At 40.8% G+C, this 24,866-nt stretch overlaps 1 protein-coding gene across 1 annotated transcript in view; it reads left to right on the forward strand.

Moving 5' to 3' along the window:
- The window catches only part of LOC111219863 (serine protease HTRA1B-like), a 25,504-nt gene extending 1,471 nt beyond the window's left edge, over nucleotides 1-24,033 (forward strand). The window contains exons 2-10 of the mRNA XM_022742703.1: nucleotides 6,352-6,451; nucleotides 7,336-7,450; nucleotides 7,711-7,800; nucleotides 18,019-18,213; nucleotides 18,635-18,667; nucleotides 19,306-19,420; nucleotides 20,373-20,430; nucleotides 22,017-22,112; nucleotides 23,414-24,033. Of these exons, the coding sequence (XP_022598424.1) occupies nucleotides 6,352-6,451; nucleotides 7,336-7,450; nucleotides 7,711-7,800; nucleotides 18,019-18,213; nucleotides 18,635-18,667; nucleotides 19,306-19,420; nucleotides 20,373-20,430; nucleotides 22,017-22,112; nucleotides 23,414-23,582 (971 nt within the window). The 3' untranslated portion in view covers nucleotides 23,583-24,033. The remainder of the gene's footprint in view (nucleotides 1-6,351; nucleotides 6,452-7,335; nucleotides 7,451-7,710; nucleotides 7,801-18,018; nucleotides 18,214-18,634; nucleotides 18,668-19,305; nucleotides 19,421-20,372; nucleotides 20,431-22,016; nucleotides 22,113-23,413) is intronic.
- Nucleotides 24,034-24,866: the final 833 nt, after the last annotated feature.

The following is a 24,866-nucleotide window of genomic DNA, read 5'->3' on the forward strand; positions in this document are numbered from 1 at the left end:
GAGAGAGAGAGAGAGAGAGAGAGAGAGAGAACTCAATGACATCTCAAAAGTAAAAATACTCCAGGAGAAGGAGACAGAGCACATCTTGCTGCCCAATCAATATATGTCAACATGCTACAGCCTGAAGGACCCCCCCACACACACACACACACACACACACACACACACACACACACACACACACACATGCAAATAATATACTGCTAAAATATGATTAATATATACCTGTGTATCAATATTGGTGTCCATTGCATTTTGTATTCTGCTGCTTAGGCAACATTGTTTGACACACACTTAATTGAATAGAAAAAGAGAGAGAGAGAGAGAGAGTGAGAGAGGAGAGAGAGAGAGTGAGAGAGAGGAGAGAGAGCGAGAGAGAGAGAGATTGTATCTTAAGAAATAAACAGGAAAACTGAGGAGAGAGCAGGACTCTGGAAGTCAGCCTATAACTGCTCTCACAAAACCAGAAGTTTGATAAGACAGAAATATTTCAGTAATGTGTGTGTGTGTGTGTGTGTGTGTGTGTGTGTGTGTGTGTGTGTGTGTTTTGGATATGAACTTGGATGACCTCAGCAGGAGTCTACATACACACAGACTGAACTCTCTCTTCCTCCATCTGTTGATCCGAGTATTCTCATACCTCCTCAAATCTTCCATCATTGTATTTGACACATTCATGGAGGAGGCAACATCCTGAATCTCTTCTGTGACCCTGAACACCGTCCACCCTGTTACTAGTAAACTCAACACTTTCATGGATGACTTTTATCACTGATTTTTTACTTGAGATGCTGCAACTAGCTACGGAAAGAAGCAGCAAATATTCACATTTAAAAAGATGGAACCAGAGAACTTTTGGAGCTTTTATTTAAAAATTTGAATACATTCAATATCAGAATAGCTCACTCATTTTCTATTGATTGATAACACACTAATCAATTCAGCTCTAGTCATTTGCCTCGCAGGAGCTGCAAACAGACTGGAACAGATTTCTGAGGAATTGCTCAGTGTTGAGGTTGAGCCGCAGTTCCTCCGATGGCCACTAGATGCTGCGCCAAGAGAACTCTGCCGACATTGAAGTGAATGGAAAATCTCTTTTTTTCAATCCATGTCTCTAGAGCTAAATTCACTTCCTCCATTGTGTGTCTGAGTCGAAAAAAAAGTCTTGCTGTCACTATAATGTTAAAAGGTGACCATTGACTAGTCTGACCAGCGTAACAGCCCATAAAACCTCAACTCCTTGTTTTTACATATTATTTTTTGCATGGATTAAACACAGAGAGATAACATGAGAATTAGCCAGGTTTAGAGGCAGTGGAAGGTGTATTTTTTTTTTTTTACTTCATGCAGCTGAGCTGTTTCCCCATGTTTCCAGTCTTAATGCTAAGCTAGGCTACAGAGTGAGCGTGACCATCTGACTTTCATTAAGATGTAAAAGTTGAAAGTCATACTATTCATTTCTTACACTTGCGTTTTGCTGCTGGCTAGGTAATAGCTTTACCTTGGCTATTGTTAGAAAACTTTAGAGAGACGTTGCTATGAAATCGTCTGTTATATGTAACTTTAACATGTTTTATCACAATTCCAAGTCATATTGCGACATTTTAACATTTTGACAAGCTAGAGCATCAGTTCACCGTATCTGACATTTACTAAATGATTTATAGACATTTGCTTTCTTATTATATGTCTACACTTCACCTCATACTCCGTCTCTTTGGCATCGCTCCATTTGCTGATCAGTCAGATTTCTCACCGCACCAAACTAAAAACAGGGTCGTTTCCCACCGCTACATCTCTGTCACGCACAAATACACACTCACACACACACTCATACACACTTCATGTTATCATAACAAGGTAAGGTCATAATGTCTTGAAATTTGACCAGGATGTCCTGAGTGCCTGCCCTGTGCTATAAAAACAAACAGTGTTCCGCTGTGAGTGAGTGAGTGAGTGAGTGAGTGAGTGAGCGAGCGAGCGAGCGAGCGAGCGAGTGAGAGAGAGAGAGAGTAGTGAAAGCATATTCAGGAGTGAACACACATACATACTTACACACACACATACACACACACACACAGACACATGCACACACACACACTGTTAAGCTGCAGCTGTGAACACACCAGTTTGCTGAGTGCAGTTTGATTCAGACTCTGTGGAGTTCAACAGGGTCAAAGTCTTTTTCCACTATTTCTTCTTCTTCTTCTTCTGTTGATTATCTCTCTTCTTATCTCCTCTTACATTTTCTTCTCTTTCTTTTTTTCCTCCTTTGTGTTCTTGCCCATCTTTTTTTTCCTCATTTCCCTCGGCCTCTACTCTGCCTCATCTCCTCTTCCTCCCATTAACAATAATCTCTCCAGGAGTAGAAAGATGAAAACGAGAGGGCGTTTGCTTTTCCTCCTTATCTTTTGTTATTTTCCCCTAATTGTCTTGTTTTCTCATAGTGTATCTCCTCTCCTTTGCCCTGTTCCTCTCTTCTCCTCTTCCTTCCTCCCACATCCGATTCCCTCCTTTTCAAACTTTCTCTTCTCACATTTCCTGTCCTCTTCTCCTCATGTGGCCTATTTCTACTCCCATCTTTGATTTGTTAATCTGAGAGGGATAAAAGAATAGTGTCATTCAACTTTCTCCTTTTTTCTGCACCCCATCATCACCTCCTCTCTCCTTTCATCTTTTCTTCCTTCCTCTCCTTCCTTCTGTCATTTTCTGTCACTTTCTCTTTCCTTCCACATCTAAATATCCTTCACTTTCTCTTCTCCTGCTCCCTCCTCTCCTTTCCTTCCCTCCTCTCCTCTTTTCTAACTTCCTGTACCTCCATCTTTGATCTTTTTAACCAAAAGAGACAGACTTGTTTGTGAGTCACTTCTCTCTCAGGATTTGAACTTCTTGAGCTGAGGACAGAAATCTGGAAGATGTCAGTGACACAAAAAAACACACACCATGTTAAGTCTTCTGTAATGATTCATCCCTTGGAGCTGATTGGTCGATTGTGTAACTTCCTAAACAGATGCAGATCTAGGTCAAACAGTTATTTAACCCAGATTTGAAGGGGGTCAAAATATTTTTCCTTTTTCTTATTCTTTCTTTTATTTTTTCTGCTTCCTGTGCAAACCTGCGAGCTGTTTGTCGGATTGACAGGCTTGGATACAGTGTCAACAAAACATGGTTGCACAGTGACTCAACTCTTTCAGGAACAGAAGGAATTTTTCCCAGTTCAGGCCCGTCCAGCTCATAATGAGATTTCAGCAGGGTATCATTAGGTTTTTGGCGATGGCACGTTTGAGCTGCATTCGGGAGATGAATGTTTTGTGACAAAAACCATAAAGCACCTGACCAGTTGTGAGTGTTGAACTGGTTAAAAAGCCAGATTTCAATGCTGATTATTTTCAAACGTAAACCATCAATTTTTAGATTAACTTCTGTCCTTCCAGGCATCCACTGATTTTACTTCATGTCATATAATTGCAGCTGCAAATACATGACCAATGAAAAATAAGTTGGCTTTATTTATCTTAAATATCTTAAAATCCAAAACCAACAACGTGTTAGTCCATCTTGCAGTTCTTGCTGACTGCCCTCCTCTGTCTGTGGCACTCAGCCCCAAGACCGTTGGTTTTAAAAACAGCTGGTCACTGTGCCTTTTAGCAGATGTTACTCAAACAGGAGGAAATGGTGCAATTGTTGGGGACAATTGTGGGACTATTTTCAAATTTCCATATTTGGTGCTGTAGTTATTTTTCATGACAGCAGGATGGTGTGTGTGTGTGTGTGTGTGTGTGTGTGTGTGTGTGGGACTGAGTCAATATAAACTACAGTGTGTGTGTTGATGGTGGTGCAGGAACATGTCACCCAGTGCAACAGTGTGTCTCGATGATGTGTTGTTAATAGTTTTGGAAATTGTGGAGCTCAGTGGCTCAGAGGAATAAGATGTATCAGGCTTTGGTTGCACACAGAGTACATGTTAGAAGGATCACTTCATTGTTGGTTTGGCTCTTTTCATGGCTTTTCACTGTAAGAAAAATATAGAACTCTCCTTGTTGGTGCATTCAAGGACATCTGAGTAATGATTATTGACTGTAGAATTGACCTTTTTTGACCTGACTATATGCTGTGCTATTACCAACACCTGTGGTGTGTTTAAGGTCGGGATGTTTCTCCGTTCACCTGACTGGCTCCATTCAGCTCACTTCAAAGCTGCTGCAGCTGGCACACCACCAGTCTTCCAGCCAAATACCTAAGCTAGCCAAACACACACACACATACACACACACACACACACACACACATAAACACATCCGTCTCTTCCAGATGGTCAGGTGCAGCTGAGGCTGAAGTGAATGTTCACAACAGCTGCTCAGTCAGAAACTCGAGGAGGAGGAGGTCCTCAGAAAAACTCAGCATCATCAGTTTGTAGCGGAGGTGTAGACTCGATTCACATGAGTCAGACTTGAGTCACACTTGAGCCTGGATCGGAGTCGGCCGACTTCAGACTTTGACAAAATGAAAAACGACTTACTGTGATACGATTATTCATTAATAAGAAATAAGAAAACAAAAATCTTACAACTTAAAGATGGGATAATGATAAAAGAGCAGTCATTGTCTTCTATAAATGCACACACACTATTTTTTATGCGAGGTTAAAGAACAAGCTGCTACTGGTTTGTTTGTGAGACAGAAAAGTTTTATCAGCTCCACTGGCGTGAGCTATTCCACTATGAGAAACAAAGTTAAGGGCTCGACTATGATAAGATCTGTAGACAGCTGAAATATATGGAATCAGCTGAGATAAGGTGCAATCCTGCAGATATCTGACCTAAAGACACGCAGACATGTCTTTACTGGCACTCACTCTGTCTCATGAATGAAAAATGAATGCTGCAGGTCATATTTACAAAGACCATACCAGGGATTTGTTATAGTTCAGGAAAGATTTTGCAGACATAAATCACTGCTGCTGACTGTTTTCCAAAGTATACATAGAGTGAGCACAGTCGTTCTGATTTATAGAGCAACAGTGGACAGTTTGTCACTGATGACTCATTTAACTGATGGATGACTGAATGGTTAAATGCATAAAATATTAGTTATAAATAAATGTAATGCTGAACATTGTCCAGAGGTCTAACAAGAACATGAAAGTTTCACGAAAATGTCTTCACCAGCTGAGCAGAGAGAGAAAGCCTGAGCTGGATCAGCCAGTTCATCAGAATCAATAACTTAAATCTGCACCGCTGGAGATAAGAAAAGCCTCAAAATAGATTTAAAGTTCCTGTTGTTGAAATTTCCCAGCTATCTTTTCCTTGACTTTGATGCAGATTAGAAAAAACACTGTAGCGCTGATTTGGGTTTGGCCCTTGTGAGTTGAGCTGCCAGCCACAGGGTGTTGAAGCAATGAGAGGAATGATCCTGACGATGTGAAGGCTACACACAGTCAACAAGTTCTGATCAGTTTGATCTAAACACTGCAGTGTTTCTTCTTCTGGAACTATTTTGCTGCCAGAAGAAGGTTTTTTTCTGAGGATGAGGTGCATTCATTTTCAGGATGTAGTTGTAATAGGTAACATGTTTTATTCACGTTTGAATCAGCCGCGGTTTCGGGTCAAAGCTTTCATCATAAATAAAGCTAGCTTTGTTTAGTAGTGCCTTCATGTCTCGTCTTATGTGCCGCCTTCACATCACTCTGCTTTGAGAAAACACACCAACACGCACAGATGGGGGAACGTGTCTCCTAACTGGTTCCAGTAGGTCGGAGTTGAAAGGGCCGACTTACAAACGAGCAGTGATATGAAAAGAGAAAGATATGCAGCCGTGACAGATGTTGCCGCACCTCTGGAGTGAACCAAAAAAGCGGTTACGTAAGGCGACAGTGGCGGTTATGCATGAACTGTTACAGTTTTATCAAAAAAACATCAAAACTTCCCTCCCCTGCTACCTCCCTGTATCTTTTTAGCCTCTGAGTCATTTCCTTTGTTTTATAAGCATTGGTGGGAGCAGTAGATCGTCTGCAGCTGCTCTCACATCTACAGTTCATATACTGCACTCCACATCTGGATTTGGTTTGCAACAGCAGCTACAGTTTGGGTCACATCACACCACCACGTACAGTTGTCGTGCTTCACATGAAACTCAAGAAACTGAGACAGGGCATCACGCCAGATAATGGACGACGATTGATGAGGCTCTCACAAGTTCGTGGCATTCAGGCGTTGTTTTTTCATCCAACCTGGCAACACAAGCCCACAGTATTCTCATTTATCTTTTCATTTTCTTGTGTGTGTGTGTGTGTGTGTGTGTGTGTGTGTGTGTGTGTTACAGTTCATTGACAGTGTATTTTCCTCCTCTCAGGTCAGCAGAACCCTGACAGTCTTCGCTACAAGTACAACTTCATCGCTGACGTGGTGGAGAAGATCGCACCTGCTGTCGTTCATATTGAACTGTACCGCAAGTAAGAAAAACTACCTGACACACACACACACACACACACACACATGCACTCTTGTACACACACAGCACCAAGATCAAAAAGTGGCTCATGACACATCACTTTATTGTCATTATAGCATGTATGCTATTCTACTGGCAGATACTCGTCTTTTAAGACAATAAAAGCACATTGAGATACTGTTGCAATTCCAAGTCTGCAACATTTACAATATGACAGAATATGACATCTCTGTGAACACTCCCAAGTTGGAATAACAGGAAGTTTCCCAGCTCTTCCCAGCCACTCAACATGTAACATTAGATACCACTTAAGTAGTGGTTACCCTCTGGTATAATGCTATAGCATGATGCTGCATTCACATAATGTTGGCAGGAATGTGAAGAATGAAAAAACAAGGATTTTCCAGCTTGGGGGCGTTCAGGCCAATATGGCTTCCACCACCGCAAAGCTTGTGGTCAAACACATGAATAAACTAAATTATCTTCTTTCATCATGTTACAAACAGACTTTAGCTCCTCTTGAATCAGCTGAATCAACTGAATAAAATATAATATTGGATTTTACTTTGGTGGTTTTACTTCTGTAGTGCTTTTCGCAAAGTCTGATATTATAGCTGTCAGAAATCGCTGATAACGACATTTTCTCATGTGTACTTTTTATGGAGTGCTAAAGAGTGAATGTTAGATTGATTTTCCATGTTAAGAGTCTTTAAAATTAATCTTTGGTATCTGTAATCACTCCTCCAGTCAAACCACCTGTTGTTGAGGAATGTATATTTTGTTATCATTCACTGAGTTGACAGCGGACAGTGTCCATGATTTGTGTCCTCACTGTTATTAGAGGATATTAGTCAGAGACATGCTCTCGTCTCTCTTTCTGCTCAGGATGATATTTTCAAAGCGGGAGGTGGCAGTGGCCAGCGGCTCTGGGTTTGTTGTGTCAGAGGACGGACTCATCGTCACCAACGCCCACGTTGTGGCCAATAAGCACAGAGTAAAGGTATGCAAAGAAAAACGTGTGAAGAGAACAGCTGTAGTGAGCTGTACAGTGGAAACATACTCAAAGTATCTTAATTTGCTGGCTAATCTTTACAAAGTGTTCATTTACAACTATAAATTTTATCTCCACATTGTGATTTTGTCATTTAACGATAAATTGAAAGTGCTGATGAATGAGCTCTTGCTCCGCATTTGATATGTAACTGATATGTAATCAATGAACTATCTTTGATCATGATGTGTTTTCTCCTCTTCCTCCAGGTGGAGCTGAAGAGCGGAGCCACATTTGACGCAAAGATCAAAGACGTGGACGAGAAGGCCGACATCGCTCTGATCAAGATCGATGCACCGGTGAGTCCGTCTGCCACTCTTGTTGTTGTTGTTCAAAGTCTGGAGAAGGTTTCTATGGTTTTGGAGGTGCAGAGGAACAATCAGGTATTTACAGACTCCTGGAAGAGATGAATGTCTTTGCTTTGTCCAATCCAGTGCTTGGATTTTATGACATTTTGGGGGTGTACAATATCACTTATTGTTCACGTGTAGTCCATCTGAGACACCACAGATTTGATGAAACTGAAAGTAAAGATACAGCACAAAACAAGGTGATAGCCATGACAGATTCAAAGACAGATAACCTGTTTTTCTCTCCCTCTGTCTGTGTCTCTCCTTCCCCTCCCTTCTTTATTTTCCACAACAGACTGGTAAATTCAGGTATTTACCACTTTTTGGAGAATCTGCTTTTCATCAACATTCCCTTAATGCAAAGCCTGGTTTTAATTTTAGTTCAGTGGGATGTTTGAGGTGAGGCATCTCGGCACGATAATATCATGACTCACAAAAGTGGATATTTGTGGAGCAGGTCAGGAGAGTGTTTTTATTTGGGTTAATGCTGGTTTTTAGTTTTCTCACAGCACTTTGTTTTGGTCAGGGGACGACGGAGTTCGGTTCAGGAAATGAAGTTTTCCACAAAATCTGTAAAATGGAAAAACACTCATAGCCTAAAAAAGGTCAGTGTGTCTCATTTGTATACAGACACTGTGCAGTCAGAGCTGCTACATCCTGTACAGGGTCACACACTTAAAGGAAGAAAGAAAGAAGAAATGGCCAGAATGTTTAATCCCACCAAAAATGTATCCACATCTGCTCCGGGGAGTTTGAGATCTCAGTGAAGCTTCATCCTCTTCCCTGAATTTAACGACCAAAATAAATAGAAGCAAAGCTTTTCAAAAGCCGCCTGTTTGTGACTTTCAAATTAACGTTGATTAAAGTTATAGATCTACAAATAGGAAGAATAAGAGAAAACAGGCACTGAATCAAAGTAAATGAAGTCCAGCTGTATTTATAAAAGCAGACAGGATGCATTATGTAACTCAGATTTGGATTCTGTTTTCACAACACTGAAAACACAAGATTTGGGAAACTTTATTGTCTTTTAAGGCCTTTAAATGTAGATGTTCAAATTTTTTTTATAAGGATCCACACAAAGTTATGTAAGATATTACTGTGAAATTTGCACCAGATCTTAAAATGTAATCTAATATCGTTTCCATCCTCATAAATCACAAAAAATGTACATTCATCCATAACAATATATAAAACTCAAGAAAATTCCAACTCAACATAGGTAAGATTTAGGTCAAACTGAGCTGTTTCTTTGCCCCCCTGCAGTCTGTCAGGAGGACAGGTCCAGACCTGTTAATGCCATTTATACACAAACATCCTTCCTGCCATCTTGAATTTCCATCAGCCAGAAGCAAGTTTATGGGGCAGGGGATGTTGAGAGTCACGCAAACACACAAAGGCATCAACAAAAAAAAAGCATCATTTACAAGCCTGATTGTGATGTGATTGTGATCTTGTTGGCAGCCTAGATCACCATCTTCTTCAAAAACTTTGAATTTAAGGTCAGGTTAACGATAGGATAAGATTTTGTTTCACTTACTTCAGTGTAAAAGTCTACATGACTTACAATTTTGCAAATATTCAGCTATCAAAAAAGTGTCTTCAAGTATGAATTAGAGGTGTTCAGTAAATGTACAAACAATCTTTAAATTGAACCAACTATAACTGACCAAATCAGTAGCTTTTAGTGGTTTGAGGGCCCCTCACTGAGGGCTTAGAGCAGAGTTGTGATTCACCGTGTATTACTTCTTCCTTAAAGTTCATTCTTCATTAAAGTTCGCCACAGAAACAATCACAATCTGATTACTCCGTCGTAAATAAAAGGTTACATACTAACATGTGCCTGTACAGGTAAAGGTTTTGTACTGAACCGAACACGACAGCTTGAACCAGAGACACCTGAACACACCACTGACCTGACGACAATCAGAATTACCATGAGTTTCCTATTAGCTCACACACGCTCTTTGTTCACAGACTTGTCAAACAGCTGATAAAGGCTCTAATGTTTTCTCCAAACTGCTGCTGTTGTTGTCGCCAGAAATTAAAAAAAAAAAAAGAAGTTTAATGGAACTCAGACAGGTGTGTCTCAGATTTAAATTTAGACATGATGTTTGACGGGTGGACTGACAACAGCTCAGACACCCACACACACAAACACACATACACACACACTGGCGCTGCAGGATGTGAGTTCATGTTCGCCGGTCAGACAGAGACGATCATGGTTTTTCCTCGGCGTGTTGGGGCCGAGCGGCAGGGTGGAACTGGAGCCCGGGGGGATGAAATTGTGCAGAAATCTGCAAATTGCATGCACTTGTGGTTGGGAGTTTACATGCTACAAAACCAAGAGGCAACTGTTCTTATGCAAAGATGAAAAATTATAGCCCTCCACCCTCCCACACATCCATCCCAACCCAACACGCACACTCTCTCTCCTGTAGTTCTGCTTTTATCGGAGTATAATGGCTTGACGTGACAAGACAAGAAGGGAGTTTGTTGCTTAAATATATGGTGGAAACAGCGGCTTACAAATAAAGTTTGTTTACAACTTGAATCCTAATTAAATAGTGTTGACCATCAGTCGTGCTAATTATGAAGACATTTTACTCACCACTTGAACTTGGGGGCAAAACTTAGAGCAAAATTGCTTCAGTGCAGTTGTGCAGTAAACAAACACCCCATCTGACATCTGATCTAAACCACCAGTTTAGAATTAAAAAGCCACGATGAGTTTACCTGAAGTGTGTATTTTGATTGCCCATAGCATTAAAAATGTGTGCATGCTAAACTATGGTGAGTGCAAAAGGCCAAAGTTGAACCATAAATGTTCTATTACTCATAATGACTATAGTGAACTGAAAGTTAAATCATTAGTTTTAAAGCTTAAACAATAAAAAAGAAGTAGTGAAAGTGTTTACAGTCACTACATCAAGACTCTGATGGCGACTGTCTTCATTTGAGGCAATTAACCGGTGGAGGCAACTGGAATCTTTGTCAACATCCTTGTATCCGCTTGAAGTCACCTCTGTCACCTTGATGTGTGTATACACAGTGCAGGTCGGTGCTCAACAGCTTTTGGGTGTAATTGCAGTAAAGTGTTTGTGGATGAAACGGTCAGACCTGTAGCTGCACGTTCAGGGCAGATAAGTGTTTGTTCTCACTGCTCTCATAGTGTCGTTTCTGCAGCAGCAGCTGTTTTTCAAACCTTCAGCGGACAGATAAGAGAGAGTTTGGTGACATCACACCATGTCTCTAGCTTTACTCCACCCCAACACCTGACTAGAGGTCTAATCAGCGAAGCTAGGGAGCAGGGACTTTAAGACCAGTTAAGATGATGGTCAGTCATTGGATGAGGGGCATCAGATTAGACAGTCATGGATCTGAGTGAGCAGAGAAGACAAAGTGGCAGCTCAGAGGGACAGAAAATTCTATTTTGGTTAAAGCATCTCATTCATTTAAAGAACATTTGATAAATCTCACTTAACAGAATCATATTTTTAATAGGTGCTTATACAAATGTGTTTCAGTCAGCAGTGTTGGGCTGAGGCAGGCTTCTTCTGAGCATGTGCAAACAGGAGCTGTTAGGTGTTGTTCTGAATCTTGACTCATCCGGTAAAACCTTGCAGCAATATTCAACCTTGATCCGGCATCGATCATTTTCCATGACATGTGTCCATGAGCAGCTTATGGGAACCGCTCTCAGCTGGTCTGATCAGCTCAGAGGATTTATCATCCCTGGAAACCTGCAGGGCAGTAGCAGCATCTGATCCTGACACTCCTACTACTAATGCTATTATTTACTATGAAAACAGTGCTACTGCCAGTGCAGACACTTCCAGCACAGTGAATTGTAACAGCTGGAGTGATGATCAGGGGTTATGTCCTTCCAAATAGCAATAGAGATCCTTTTAGATTTACACAGATTCAAATATAGATACATGGAGGAGACAAATATCTAGTGATAGTCACATTTTCACACAATTAATCAGTTTTGCACGGAGATTGAAATTCCTGGTATTATTTTTTCAATCCACAGGCTTTATCCCCTCGGTGAATTCCTCAGAGAGTTGGCAAATCTCCTGTTTGTTTAACCAGAGGACTGAAAGGTCTGATTCTCTCTGTCTGCATGAAAGACAGAGTGAGATCTGCAAGAAAGAGAGAGAGAGAGAGAGGAAGAAACAAAAACAAAAACCACAAGGAAAAGACAGCTTTTCACTTCTGTGGCATGTTTTCTTGTTCTGTTTGTTTTTGGGTTTCTGATCTGTGCGATAAGACCTGCCAGCATAGGAAAAGCACAGGTGTCCCTAATAACATTAACAATGGCTCTGTTCTATTCAAGTCGCACAGTATAAGCAGTCACAGTGATGTTACAGTGAGACAACGTGGAGACTACAGAGACCCTGAAGCACCAAAATGGAAAATCAGCCATCATTCATTTTATTATGAACACCTGTGGTTTTCTAGTTGGGACATGTCAAAATGTCCGTGGTGAAAAAGGCCCGTCACTGCTGAGGGTGGGGCGGTGCTCTGATTCTTAAGAAACTCAAAAAATCTTAATTGACTCAAAAAATATGCAAACATGATGAAAAACATGCAGAAAATACCAAAAAAATGGGAAATGAGTAATACAGAAAAACTTGACTTAGGCTACGTGGTGTTTTGGCCTCTTGGGGGCAGTGCAACAAACTGTAAACACAACATGTTGGTTAGATTTGTTACAATATGTTAGCAAACAGTTGCTTACTGGCACATCCAGGAGAAACAGTCACATATTTACTCTGCATTGGTCTTAACCAACTCTTGGGAAAAATGTCTGACTCTTTAGCTGCTGGATGTTCTGTCTGCTGTCTGAGGCTGGCCATGTGCATGTTGGCTTTATAGAGCTTGTTTGATGGGAACAGCTGCTGGAAACCAGGTTGATAAGAGGCAAGGCTGAACCAGAACAGTTGCAGGATATAAAATATCTATGATTTTGTCACTACGGAGGACACTTTTGAAATTGAACATAGTTGATCTATTGTTGATATAGAATATTGGTAACAGAAGCTTAAAACTCAGGATCAGACCTCCATATCATGGGAAGTAGGTACCTGCAACATATTCTGCACTGAAAACAGTTTAAATTTTTCAGAGAAACTTGAACTTTGTTTCTAAACAGAGAGTTTTTCAAATGTCACTATTCATCTCCATTGTGTTCGGGTGGCAGCAGAAGTAGATCTCTCAAAACCTTGTTGCATAAAAGCAAAACTGTCTGCATAACCAAATACCACAAGGGGTGTGTGAGAATGGACTGGGGCCGATTTCCAGTTCTTGAATTGATTTCATCGTGAGAGACCATAAAACCTTCAGAAACATAATTCTGGCTACGTTAAAGAACTGCAGGGCAGATGAAACAGTGGGAGATAATAAAAAGGAGACAATGGTAAGAGAAGAAGACAAAGGATGAACCAAACCACTGCTCTGTTGATGTTGTGGTGTTTGTGTTTGGTTGCTTTGTTGCAGTCTTAAATTACCGCTGAACACAGCCCCTCGGCTTTGTAATCTCACCCCGGACAAAGTGCTGTCATCCTGGAAACCACAGAGCGGGAATCATGGTTATTTTGTTTGATGGGTGGAGCTCGACAGGCTGTGTGTTGGATGGAGGCTTCAGATGGTTCAAGTCCTGGTTGTGGTTCAGGACGGCGAACAGAGCAGCTTTATGTTTAACTGATGGAGTAAAGCTCTGATTAGAACAGCTGAATGAATCCATTCATAACCACGGCTCACGTTGTTTATGTCTGTATATACTCTGGTGATTTAGGAGGGAGTTGGTTTGTGTGTGTGTGTGTGTGTGTGTGTGTGTGTGTGTGTGTGTGTGTGTGTGTGTTTGCGGTGGTGTTGTTGGGATTGACCTCATTAGAATAATTTATGCTATTTCCCATTGAGATTTATTATATAAGTGTTCCGTTAATCTACCTATGAATTAAGTTCAAACTTTTTTCAGGGTCCTTGACTTGCAGGGAAACAGGTAGTTTACTTAAATTTATTTCAGTACAAACAACAGGACAAGAGCATGAAGAAAACTTTATTTACAATAAAAAAGGAAATCTGATTTAAAGAAGATGTTGAGTAAGTAATTTAATATTATATATAGAGAAGTAACAAAAAAGCTATACTTTGGTCGGTATGACAATGTGATTAATCTAAATTTTAATAAAAAAATTTATTTTTCCATATCAATACATCATGATACAGCAAATGTATGCAAATTCACAAAAATAAAAAATGAAGAAATTTTACGTTCAATGAGATAAACATATTGAATTTTGTGTAAACTAGAAATGCCCCAAATCATTATAATATGACTTGAATATTCATTTGAATATTCAGGTATGTTATGATATGGAAAAGCTTTATTTTATGGGTCTGTAATTTCCAGACAATTTTCTAATAATTTCCAATGTGTTTCCTGGAAATAGTTATGTAACTAACTAATTAGGTAAAACAAAGACAGTGTCCCTTCCAGTTAACTGATTATTGTTCAGGTCGTGCACAGCAGGTCAGCTGAACATGCAAAAATGTGAAATTTGCATACAGGCGTACAATTGCGTAATGTGTGGATAATATAGTTTCACATACTACACAAGTAATGATTTGGGCTTGAAAAGACATCACTACTTTTCAAGTTTCTTGGGTCAAAAATGAACATTTTATTTTATTCAAAAACTTTAATGATCCACTCAGAGGAAACTGGCTGTTTGTTTGGAGCGGCATATTTTAAACAGGATTTCATTTCATTCTGACCTGGATGGAAATGTTCACAGTTTTATACATATATACTGTATATAAGAAAGGTACAGTCAGGCTGCAGTGGGTGTGCACTTTAATCTTAAACTTTGGCTTCTGTTTTAGGTTCCACATTTTATTTTGCTTTGTCATATGCCATGACTCATCCAGAGTGTGTGTGACACACTTTCTCTCTCTCTCTCTCTCACACACACATACACACACAAACACACACGCATACATATTGTCATTAATGCACAAACTCCACAGGCCAGGGTGTTGGTCATGTGCAGATGTGTTGAGCATACCTGTGGTTCCACACAGGCTTTTTGTGCACGTCAGTCAAATGAAGTTTGATCTTCATTGGTTGTCTGGAAATGTCTTCATCAGTCCACAGCTGCTCCCTGAGGCACAAAATCATTCACATCTGTCACATGTGCGTCTGTGCGTCTCTGTGTTATCATCTCTTTCATTTCATGTGCCATTCATTCCCTCTTACTCTCCCTCTCACCTTGTTGCTCCTTTGCTCTCTTTTCTCGCTTGATACAGTATGTATGTTTCTCTCTCTCTCTCTCTCGCTCTCTCTCTCTCTCTGTCATTCTTACTAACCCTTACCATAAGTGGGTCAGAGTCCTCAGGCTAACTTACCTAACAGAGGAAATGGGCAACACATGTGTCTGTCATCAGCAGGGAAACAAGATGAACACACGCATACACACACACACACACACACACACATGCTGACAGACAAACAGACGCTTGTCATGCTCGATGTAGTGTGGCGTTGATGAAAGTTGGGTCCTGACATCGCGGCTGCTATATGTCTCAGTTTTTCTGTTCCACGTCACATCTGGGGCTGAAGTAGGTTAGTAGGACAACATGCAGCGCGCCAGCACACAGTTCATGGAGGGTCGACCATTCAGCAAACACGTCGGCTGAGGGCTGGAGCCAAAGCCAAAGTGTCTCAAGATCGTGGATGTACTGAAAACGCTGGATGTGGCATATTGGTCCAGCTTTGCTCCCAGTACGTGTCAGTGGCCAGACTGCAGCACAAAAAAAAAAAATCCCTCTGGGCTAAAAAGCATTTTCCCCTTAAAACCACCTTTATGAAAGAGAAGTCTGTAAAACTGTCGACAGGATGTATCAAACTGCACGCGCTGGTACAGTAGACAGTGCAGGGGCTCAGTACAAGTACTAGCACTTAGTGGGGTGTTAAGATGTAGTCTGAAATGTTGGGATTTCAGCTTGCGAATCTACTCTCCTCTCCTCAACACAAAGGTAGAAATGAGCCTTGTGGAACCAGGCTGCATGGTTCAGACAAAATCCTTCCCAAGTCACCTGTAGCAGGCGCCTCGTCGGGTGGGATGCAAACATCTTAAAGGGGGGGAGAAGAAGCTCTGACGGTTGACTGTCCTGGAAGCAGCAGGAAAGTCCAGGGGTACATTTTACTGAACAGTCACCATGAGTCAGAGCTTGTAGGTTTTTACAAAACGTATTCGCAAGCTGTGTTCACAGCAATGAATGTGAACATCTATGTGCATGTGTGTTTGAAATAGCGGTCAGGCGCATTCAGCTTTTATATGATGGTACTGAAAACTGCAGCGACAAGGATGGAAAATCAAATGTTATGAGCCATTTAATCAGAGATGCAGGCAGAGCTGTGACTTGCAACCACACGAACAACAACACAAATAAAAACCTGTCGGGTTTTCACAAACGCATCCAGTGGGACTTGTTCAGGACTTTATTTTACCTCTTTTCCCATCTTAGCGATTTGTACAGACCACAAAATATGATCACACTCATGCTGTAATGACACATGGGTCTCATTAATTTCTTTTTCTTTTTTTTTTTTTGGCTGTGTTTTTACTTTACAGTTTTTTTTGCACATTTACACAAAGACAGTCTGGCAAAGAGGGAGCAAGAAAGTGCTTTAACAACAGCCAAGGCAGCATTAAACCATAGAAACCTGCCAACTGACCACATGTTCATCGATATGATGGGAAAAGATGAGAAAGCTACAACTGGGAATAGAAAATAGACAGCATCCTGATTTTATTGAAGTGTTTTGTGGGGGAATTCTTATGTGGTTATGAGAATGAGTATGAGAGGAGTGAGAGAGAGAGAGAGTAGGAAAGAAAGAGATGATGAATGACACACAGCAAAGGTCCCTGACTGGATTCAAACCAGAGACATCGTGGTTCATGGTCAGTGCGTTAATCCTCTAGGCCACCAGGGCACCCCAGCATCCTGCTTTTGAAGTCATAAGATTTATATTTCATCAAATCACACTTTTAATTTTCATTCATAGCATTTTTTTTCAGCACTGAAAGGTCGTGGTTCGATGTCTGTACGTTGAAATATCCTGGGGCAAGATACTGAAACCCAAATTGCCCCTGATGATGCAGATGTCAGCGGCCATCGCTGACCGTCTCCTTTAGTCTTCAGCCCACACTTTGTTTGGCTGCACCATAAACAGATTGCTTGCCTCCTCTGTTGCATCCACATGTCAGTTGAAACAGAACTCTGGAACCTGGATCATTAAAATATACTTTCTGCATCAGTAACCACAGGTCTCACCAAAAGCTTAAGGATTATAACTTAAAAGAACAAAAGACTTTTGTTGTAAAACATGTTTTAGCCCATTACTTCACACTCCTTTTTGCATATCCAAGTCAGGAGTTTCAAGCCAGAGCCAGAAACTCCAAACTTCTTTAAAGACAGCCAACAACGATTCCCCTTTATTAATTTGTTTTTCATTTTTATTCATCCATTCATTTAGGTAATGCGATGGTTGTTTGTGTTGTGAGTGGTTGTTATGACTGACACGTTGGTCGGTCCTGGTGGAAACAAGGCTTCAGGGCTGAGGTGAGCCACCATCAATGGAGATTTACAGGTTAGAGTTTGTGTTGTGGATGAAGAAGAGCCTGGTCCAGACTGACTCAACTCTACACAGGAAATCCACGTCTTGGAGAGAATAAACTGGTGTTTACCCCTGTTTGTGTGTGTGCGTGTATGTGTATGTGTGTGTGTGTGTGTGTGTGTGTGTGTTGTGTCCTGCCAACTGTCCCATAACCATACAGGTGTTCCTTCAGTCGTGGACCTTCATCTGTGTGCCTTTGATTCTGTTTTCTCTACCAAATTTAGATGAAAAACATTTTTATGCTGACTATTAAAATCAGGAATAAATTGATTGGACCAGTGCAAATATAGTTTATGTTTAATTTATTTCATTTTGTGCAGCAAAACTAAATGAAAACGTATAACTGCCAGCTGTCTTTGGCCAGTATTTCAAACATTTGAAGACGACAAAAAGGCCTGTGTTTTATTGTGGTTGTGTCCCTTCTTCAACCATATGTCTCCCTCTCTTTCTTCTTCCTGTGTGTTTCGGCGGAGCAGATGAAGCTGCCGGTGCTGCTGCTCGGCCGGTCGGCGGACCTGCGGCCCGGCGAGTTCGTGGTCGCCATCGGCAGCCCGTTCTCCCTCCAGAACACCGTCACCACCGGCATCGTCAGCACCACCCAGAGGGGAGGCAAGGAGCTGGGCCTTCGCAACTCTGACATGGACTACATCCAGACCGACGCCATCATCAACGTGAGTGAAGAGAATGAAACAGACAAACAGGGAGACAGGCCCTGAGGCGGGAAATGACTGTGGCGAGGATGAAAAGACTGTGTGGCTTTTCGTGAGGTTCAGCAATTTTGTTCTCTGCAAAACTGAATGTGACATGAACTAAATGATTTGCATGTTCATGGCAACCATGTGTGCTTGACTGCATGAGGTTATTTAGCATCAGTTAAAAGTGACTGAGAGGGAGTCTAAAAAAGCAAAATTATGTCAAGGTTATGCAGAATTAATAAGAGGTCATGTAAATTGATGACTTATTGTAACTGTACTGATCTGATCAATCAAATCAATTAATCAAATTGCCCTCACTTCAGGAATTATTTGAAACAAACTAATTGTGATTCTCTTTGTTCTTACGTTCTGTGTTTGCTTATTTGTTTTCTTGCAGTATGGCAACTCAGGAGGACCACTAGTCAATCTGGTAAGTGAAGGAAAACTTGAAGGAAACAATGCAGTTTTAGTAGCAGTTATAGTGTTCAAAAATCCGTTTATACGCTACATGTAGTAATGTTAATTAAAATGTTGTGTTTTTTGGACTTAACTAGATCATTTAAATGTCTGTTCATCTTTTGCTCGAGCAGCTGGAATTGAAAGTTTTCTCATAAAGCAAGTGGTCGGCTGTTTGTCTCAAACCGAGAATCGATATGATTTAATTATTACATAACGTCACTATCTGTGAAACAGAAGAAACAAAAACTGAGCTTCTTAAGACTGGGACCACGTCCATATGTTGCAAAACGGGGATATACGTAATCTCACATAAACAAACACCAAGGCCAATAAAGTCCTTTTTAGGAAAGGTAAATAAAGAGTTTAGGTAATGCTTGGCATTCAGAGCCCATCCACAGCTGACTGCGATTATATTGTTTTCAGCCAAACAAAGAACAACGTGGCGTCAGAAACACCGTTTAACAAGCTTCATGTGGAAATTTGACTTTTACTGTGGGGAATCTGAGGAATGATGGCAAATTAATATGTGTGTGTGCGTGTGTGTGTGTGTGTGTGTGTGTGTGTGTGTGTGTGTGTGTGTGTGTGTGTGTGTGTGTGCGTGTCCTACAGGATGGAGAGGTGATTGGCATCAACACTCTGAAGGTCACCGCAGGAATTTCCTTCGCCATCCCCTCAGACAAGATCAGACAGTTCCTGGCAGAGTCACATGACCGACAGGCCAAAGGTTTGCAACAGCTTCACCTTATTTTCCTCAATTTTATCAGACAGAGATGATGAGCGAGGAGGACGGCAAGCGATGAAGGTCTTAAATGACATTTATCACATTCACTCATAAACAGAAAGTGAGCTTGTTGTTTTAACCCGTCACTTAAATGCAGGTATCTTTTCAATTGCTCTTTTTACGAGGAAACCACACAACGCTTTGTTCCATTGGATTAAAAGAGAAATTCATTTCTTAAATTTGGATTACGCACAAAAACTGAATTCGCTATTCGCATATTGAACATTTGAATGTTTATATTTAAGATTAAAGTAGGTCAGTTACCTGGGGGAGAAAGAAAAACAGTCATGAGCAAGACACTGTGATGGGATGGGCCTAATATTTGGCACTGATATAAAAAGTAAAAATAAGAACTTTTACAGTTAACAGTAAAGGAAGTGATAGCAATAAAATGTGTCCTGCTTCAGCAGCTAGTAAAATAGTCCATTTCAGACCAAAGTAGTCAATCAAATTTATCCTGCTGAGCCAAAAATATATTAAAAACATGTGTCTTTATGCATTTTATTGGGGTGGATTATTGCTTAACCATTACACAGAGTATAGAGGTTTCTACCTGCAGATGAGTATGGGTAGAGGCAGAATATGTCCACAGTCTCATTTCACAAAATTTATGATTACCTTCCACACCAGAGAAATGAATGTTATTGTTCATTTTCTGTCATGCTTTTTCAAGAAGATCACATTAATGCTAAAATGCCAGATTTCATTAATAATCTGGAATGCATAGCTGTTTGCTGCCATAGATCTTATATGGAAGTACTTCACTGTAGACTTGTGCCACTGTTTGATCAATAAAAATGTATAGTTAAAGAAGAAGATGATCATTTTTAAATGAACTATTAGGCAAATTATTAAAGTCATCTAATCTAATACCATATTTCACTTTGTTCTGCAGGTAAAACATCCTCAAAGAAGAAATACATTGGCGTTAGAATGATGAGTCTCACTTCAACGTAAGTTCCTGTTTCTGATGGCATCATGCTTCGGACATTAAACGTACACATTCACAACACTGTATGTTAATAGTGCATATAAATAGTATGGTAGCATGAAACCTAAAAGTACGGCCACGTATGGTTTGGTCATGGTTTTGGTCAGGTTCAGGTACTTTAGTGTAATAAAACTCTGATTAATCCCCACAGTTCACTGTGTTTCACACATGTAGTACAGTGTAAAATAACATAGCATCATTATTTGCAGTGAGATGAGGCAGTCTGATTAATCTCCCCAGATCCCTGAAACGGGTGTTTCTCAATTCTCACTTCCATACTTAACATGGGTGGTGATCATATCGAAGAAATGACCTCAGCTTTAGACACCTGCTGCCAAATGACCAGTTTGAATAGGAATGTCAAACCAAGCCACGTCCATCGCCTACAGGTCAGAGTCACACCCACTCTGTGGGTCAGAGCGGGAAACGCCCCAAAACACCAAAACAACTTCATTTATGAAAAGCTCATAAACTTTAACCATGCCAGTGAGTTTTAGCCCATCAACTGGCGATATGTTTCAAAACTAATGACTAGTTTTACTTTTTAGATTTTACCTTCCCTCCAGGGCGCCATTTGTTTCACTGAATGTTGCTCAACTAAACTGGAGTAAACTTGAAGCTGTTGTAATAGGTAATCTGTTACAGTCAACATTCAGTCACCTTTATTATCGTCACATGGTAATAATGCACTGTAAACTGGGACTGTATTGAAAACTCTCACAGCTGCTGGTTTTAAAGACCAATTTCACATTGTTATTTTATTGATTTCTGTTTGCTGACGCCTAAGCTAATGAACGCAGTGCTTTTTGAATCTTTATTGTCGTTGTTAAATAACATCGAAAATCTGTTTAGCAGCTCTTCATCAATCTGCAGCAGAGGAGGATATGCCTCAATATTAAGTCTCATATGTTGATATATGAGTGTCCATTTTCAGTATTAAGTTTATTTCTGACTTGCTAGAATCTAATGAGGAATACATTACTAGTAGTATTAGTAGTAATAGTATTATGATACCATTATATATTATCATTCCTGCTTCGGTTTAACTCCTTTGAGTTTCTTTTGTCATCCAGTTTTGTGCAGCTGTTAAGAAAAGACGGGGAAGAGGAATGTTGTTCATAGTCCCTTACGCTCATAAACTGGCAGATGGTGGAGAAACACGGGTGTATTACCACAAGACAAGAATAAGAAAAGAAGCTAGCCACTACATACTATCCATTTTATGATTGTTCGTCCTCTGGATGTGACTGACAGTTCATCCTTGTAATGCTTTCTAGCGTCCAACCCTCAAATCTCAGGAGCTTATAGTCCTTCCTCTTTACTGTGCTACCACACAACAAGAATGAAACTGTGACCAAAACTAAAATGCTAATCAAAATCAGATCCGTTCAAGTTGCAGCCTTTTAAAGTTTTAAATTTGCCAGAATGTCACAATTAATCAGAGAGATGAAATTCAGAATTAGTCACAATGCATGAACCCTTCAAGACTAATTAAAATCAGACTGTCTTGTACAAAAGCTCATGTTTTGGCTGTTTCTCTCACCTCAGACTGGCTAAAGAACTGAAGGAGAGGCAGTCAGACTTCCCAGATGTCACCTCCGGGGCGTATGTCATTGAGGTCATCAGCCGGACTCCAGCTGAGGCGTGAGTGGCTCATCACTTCTCGCTCCCACATTATGTAGTGCTCACTGTCAAATCAACAAGCTGTATTTTCACAAACAAGTCAAAACATCTGAGAATGGGGGCGTCGTGTAGCATAGTGGTCTAAGCAGGCGCCCCATGTGTAGAGGCTACAGTCCTCGCTGCAGCTGGCCCCGGTTCGAGTCCCGCATCGGACGGCCCTTTGCTGCATGTCATTCCCCCCTCTCTCTACCTCCCCATTTCCTGTCTCTCTCTACTACACTATCAATAAAGGCATAAAAAGCCCAAAAAAATATACTTAAAAAAAAAAATATCTGAGAATATGTAAGCCTGCATTAATCATGTGAAGTGCCTTTGATTTTTATGCTAGCAAAGGACAAAAAGTTGCAAATTTTTCCCTTCTTCGTATTCAGTAATGAAGCTTTTCACATGTGAGAATAGATAGAGAAGCGAATGCTGTTTGGTTGTAGACTCGCTCCTGCAGAAGATATATTTTCCTCGGAAAGTATCGTGGTATCCACATGAAAAGCGCGTTGAAAGCAAACCGCAGCGTTCCACCTGAGAAAATAGCAGGTAGAGTCTGTTTTCCTGTTGTCTGGTGGGTTTATGTGGAACACAGGTGGGAGTCAGGACGAGCGTCTGATCTCGCTGAAGGGACATTTATTAGATTTGAACTTTCTGTGTGCAAAGACTGCAGGATGTGGAAAGTTCACCTTGGGTATTAAAGCTGCTGTTTTGCTTTTGGAACCGGGCTGAAAGTTGGCAGTGGAGGCAGAATCCTGAGTGTTTCCCACCCAGCCTGTCCAGCTCCCTCTGGCAGGGAGGACAAACTGCTTCAGTTATAGTTGAGCAGATCCTGATTTCTGTTTGGCATCATTTCCATCAGCTCAGGAAGTGAAGCCTCTAGATCTGAAGAACAAAAAGAGACCACTAGGGGTTCACCTCATCAGCTAACTGAATGCTGTGAAACACTGTTCAGCCAGGAAGTATTCAGAGAGCACGTATGTAGCTCAGACAACTTCGCACCATCCTCTAATTTATTATAGTTATTTTGATCAAGTAAAATGTTGAGAAAAGGTTCTGGATTCAGATCTGCATCAAAATACACAATACCACATGTATCCCATAATAGCCCTGTGATAGACTGTTGATGTGTCCAGGGTGTACTCTGCCTGTCGCCCAGTGTCAGCTGGGATTGGCTCCTCTTCTTCTTCTCACTTCTATTATTATTATTATTATTACATTTTTATTTTTTTGAATGTGATATTTATTAACCTTCACTCTTCTTTCTATCTACCCCTCAGAGCTGGCCTGCAGGAGAGCGATGTCATCATCAGCATCAATGGCGAGCGAGTCACCTTGGCCAGCGACGTCAGTGCCGCCATAAAGCGGGACGATTCGCTGCGAATGGTGGTGAGGCGGGGCAACGAGGATGTCATCCTCACCATCGTCCCCGAGGAGATTGACCCTTGACCTCACAGCTGACTGAACAACCTTAACCGGTCAACCAATCTTGAGCTGGCTCTCAGTGTTTTTCAACCAATCATGAACACTTTGAAAAACCAAGCAACCAATCAGGGCATGTGTGTCCGGGGCCACACCTACTGCGTTTAAGAACTTGTAATTATTAGTACTGCTACTTCTCTTACATGCTATTATGCTCACACGCACACCTTCAGAGGTCCAACTTCATAACCCTGGGAAGTGAAGCTTCAAGCCTTTTGTCGTACTTCTCACTTTAGTTTTATCTTTTCCTCTAATGCCCATTTACTTTCCATCATCACAGACCTTTGTATTCTACTAATACTATCTTTCGCTACAAAGCAGTTACTGCAGGTTACCGTAGTTTTGTTGTGTATGTTCTTGATGGAATATTTTTTAATAGTGTTTTTGTTTCTATGTGTTTGATGACAATTTTTCAAAAAAGGGAATAAAATTATTTTTAACAATGTTGTCTTTATTAATAGTGTTGATGTAACTGACAGCTAGTTCCTCCCTCAGTCAGAAGGGATGAACAATAAGCATAACACAATAAGCATAACACAGTTTTGTGCTACCTTTGAATATTCTGTAAACGTGTATTCACATTTCCATTTTCCAAAAGCGTTTAGTTAACAACAATTTAAACATATCCTAAATGAAGGCCATAAGTTGCAGATAGGAGTTCCTCAAGGCACAATACACTTCTAAATTAATCTTTGAACCATTAGCTGCCATTCTCTGTGGTGCAGTTTCACCCGGTCCGTCACAACGGGCGATCTAATGGACAACCCAAAGCAAGAGTCTAGAGTTCTACCAGCAAAAGTCTGTTAGTGAACATGAAACAGCACTGGTAAGGACTTGGTCGGCCACCAGCTGCTAAGAATGTTGCCATTAAGTGGAAAATGCCCCTACCTCTCCCTAGAAACATAAATTCAATCTATCGTTTCCACAACAACGTTTCAATTTTGTAGTAACGTAGTGGTGAACATGCTGTAAAAATGCATTTAGAAGAAACAGATGTTTCCCTCAGGAGTTAGTGGAGGCTTAAATCTACATATAAATGACACCAAATTAGTGAACTTTGAATTTAGAATATTTGAACACAGACAAATAAACAATGTCACCATTAAAAATGCCAGAGAAGAAACTGAACCCCAGCAACCGAGCCCTGTTCACCAGGAGACCAGGAAAACAAGTTGAGAAAGAACTCCATCATCTCTCAAATATGTTGTTCTCCGCTGTGTGAGTCTGGCGTGTCATCCCTCTGTGCCATGT

This window comes from Seriola dumerili, unplaced genomic scaffold (genome assembly GCF_002260705.1).
Source record: "Seriola dumerili isolate Sdu_G_001 unplaced genomic scaffold, Sdu_1.0 BDQW01000068.1, whole genome shotgun sequence".
NCBI classification, from domain to species: domain Eukaryota; kingdom Metazoa; phylum Chordata; class Actinopteri; order Carangiformes; family Carangidae; genus Seriola; species Seriola dumerili.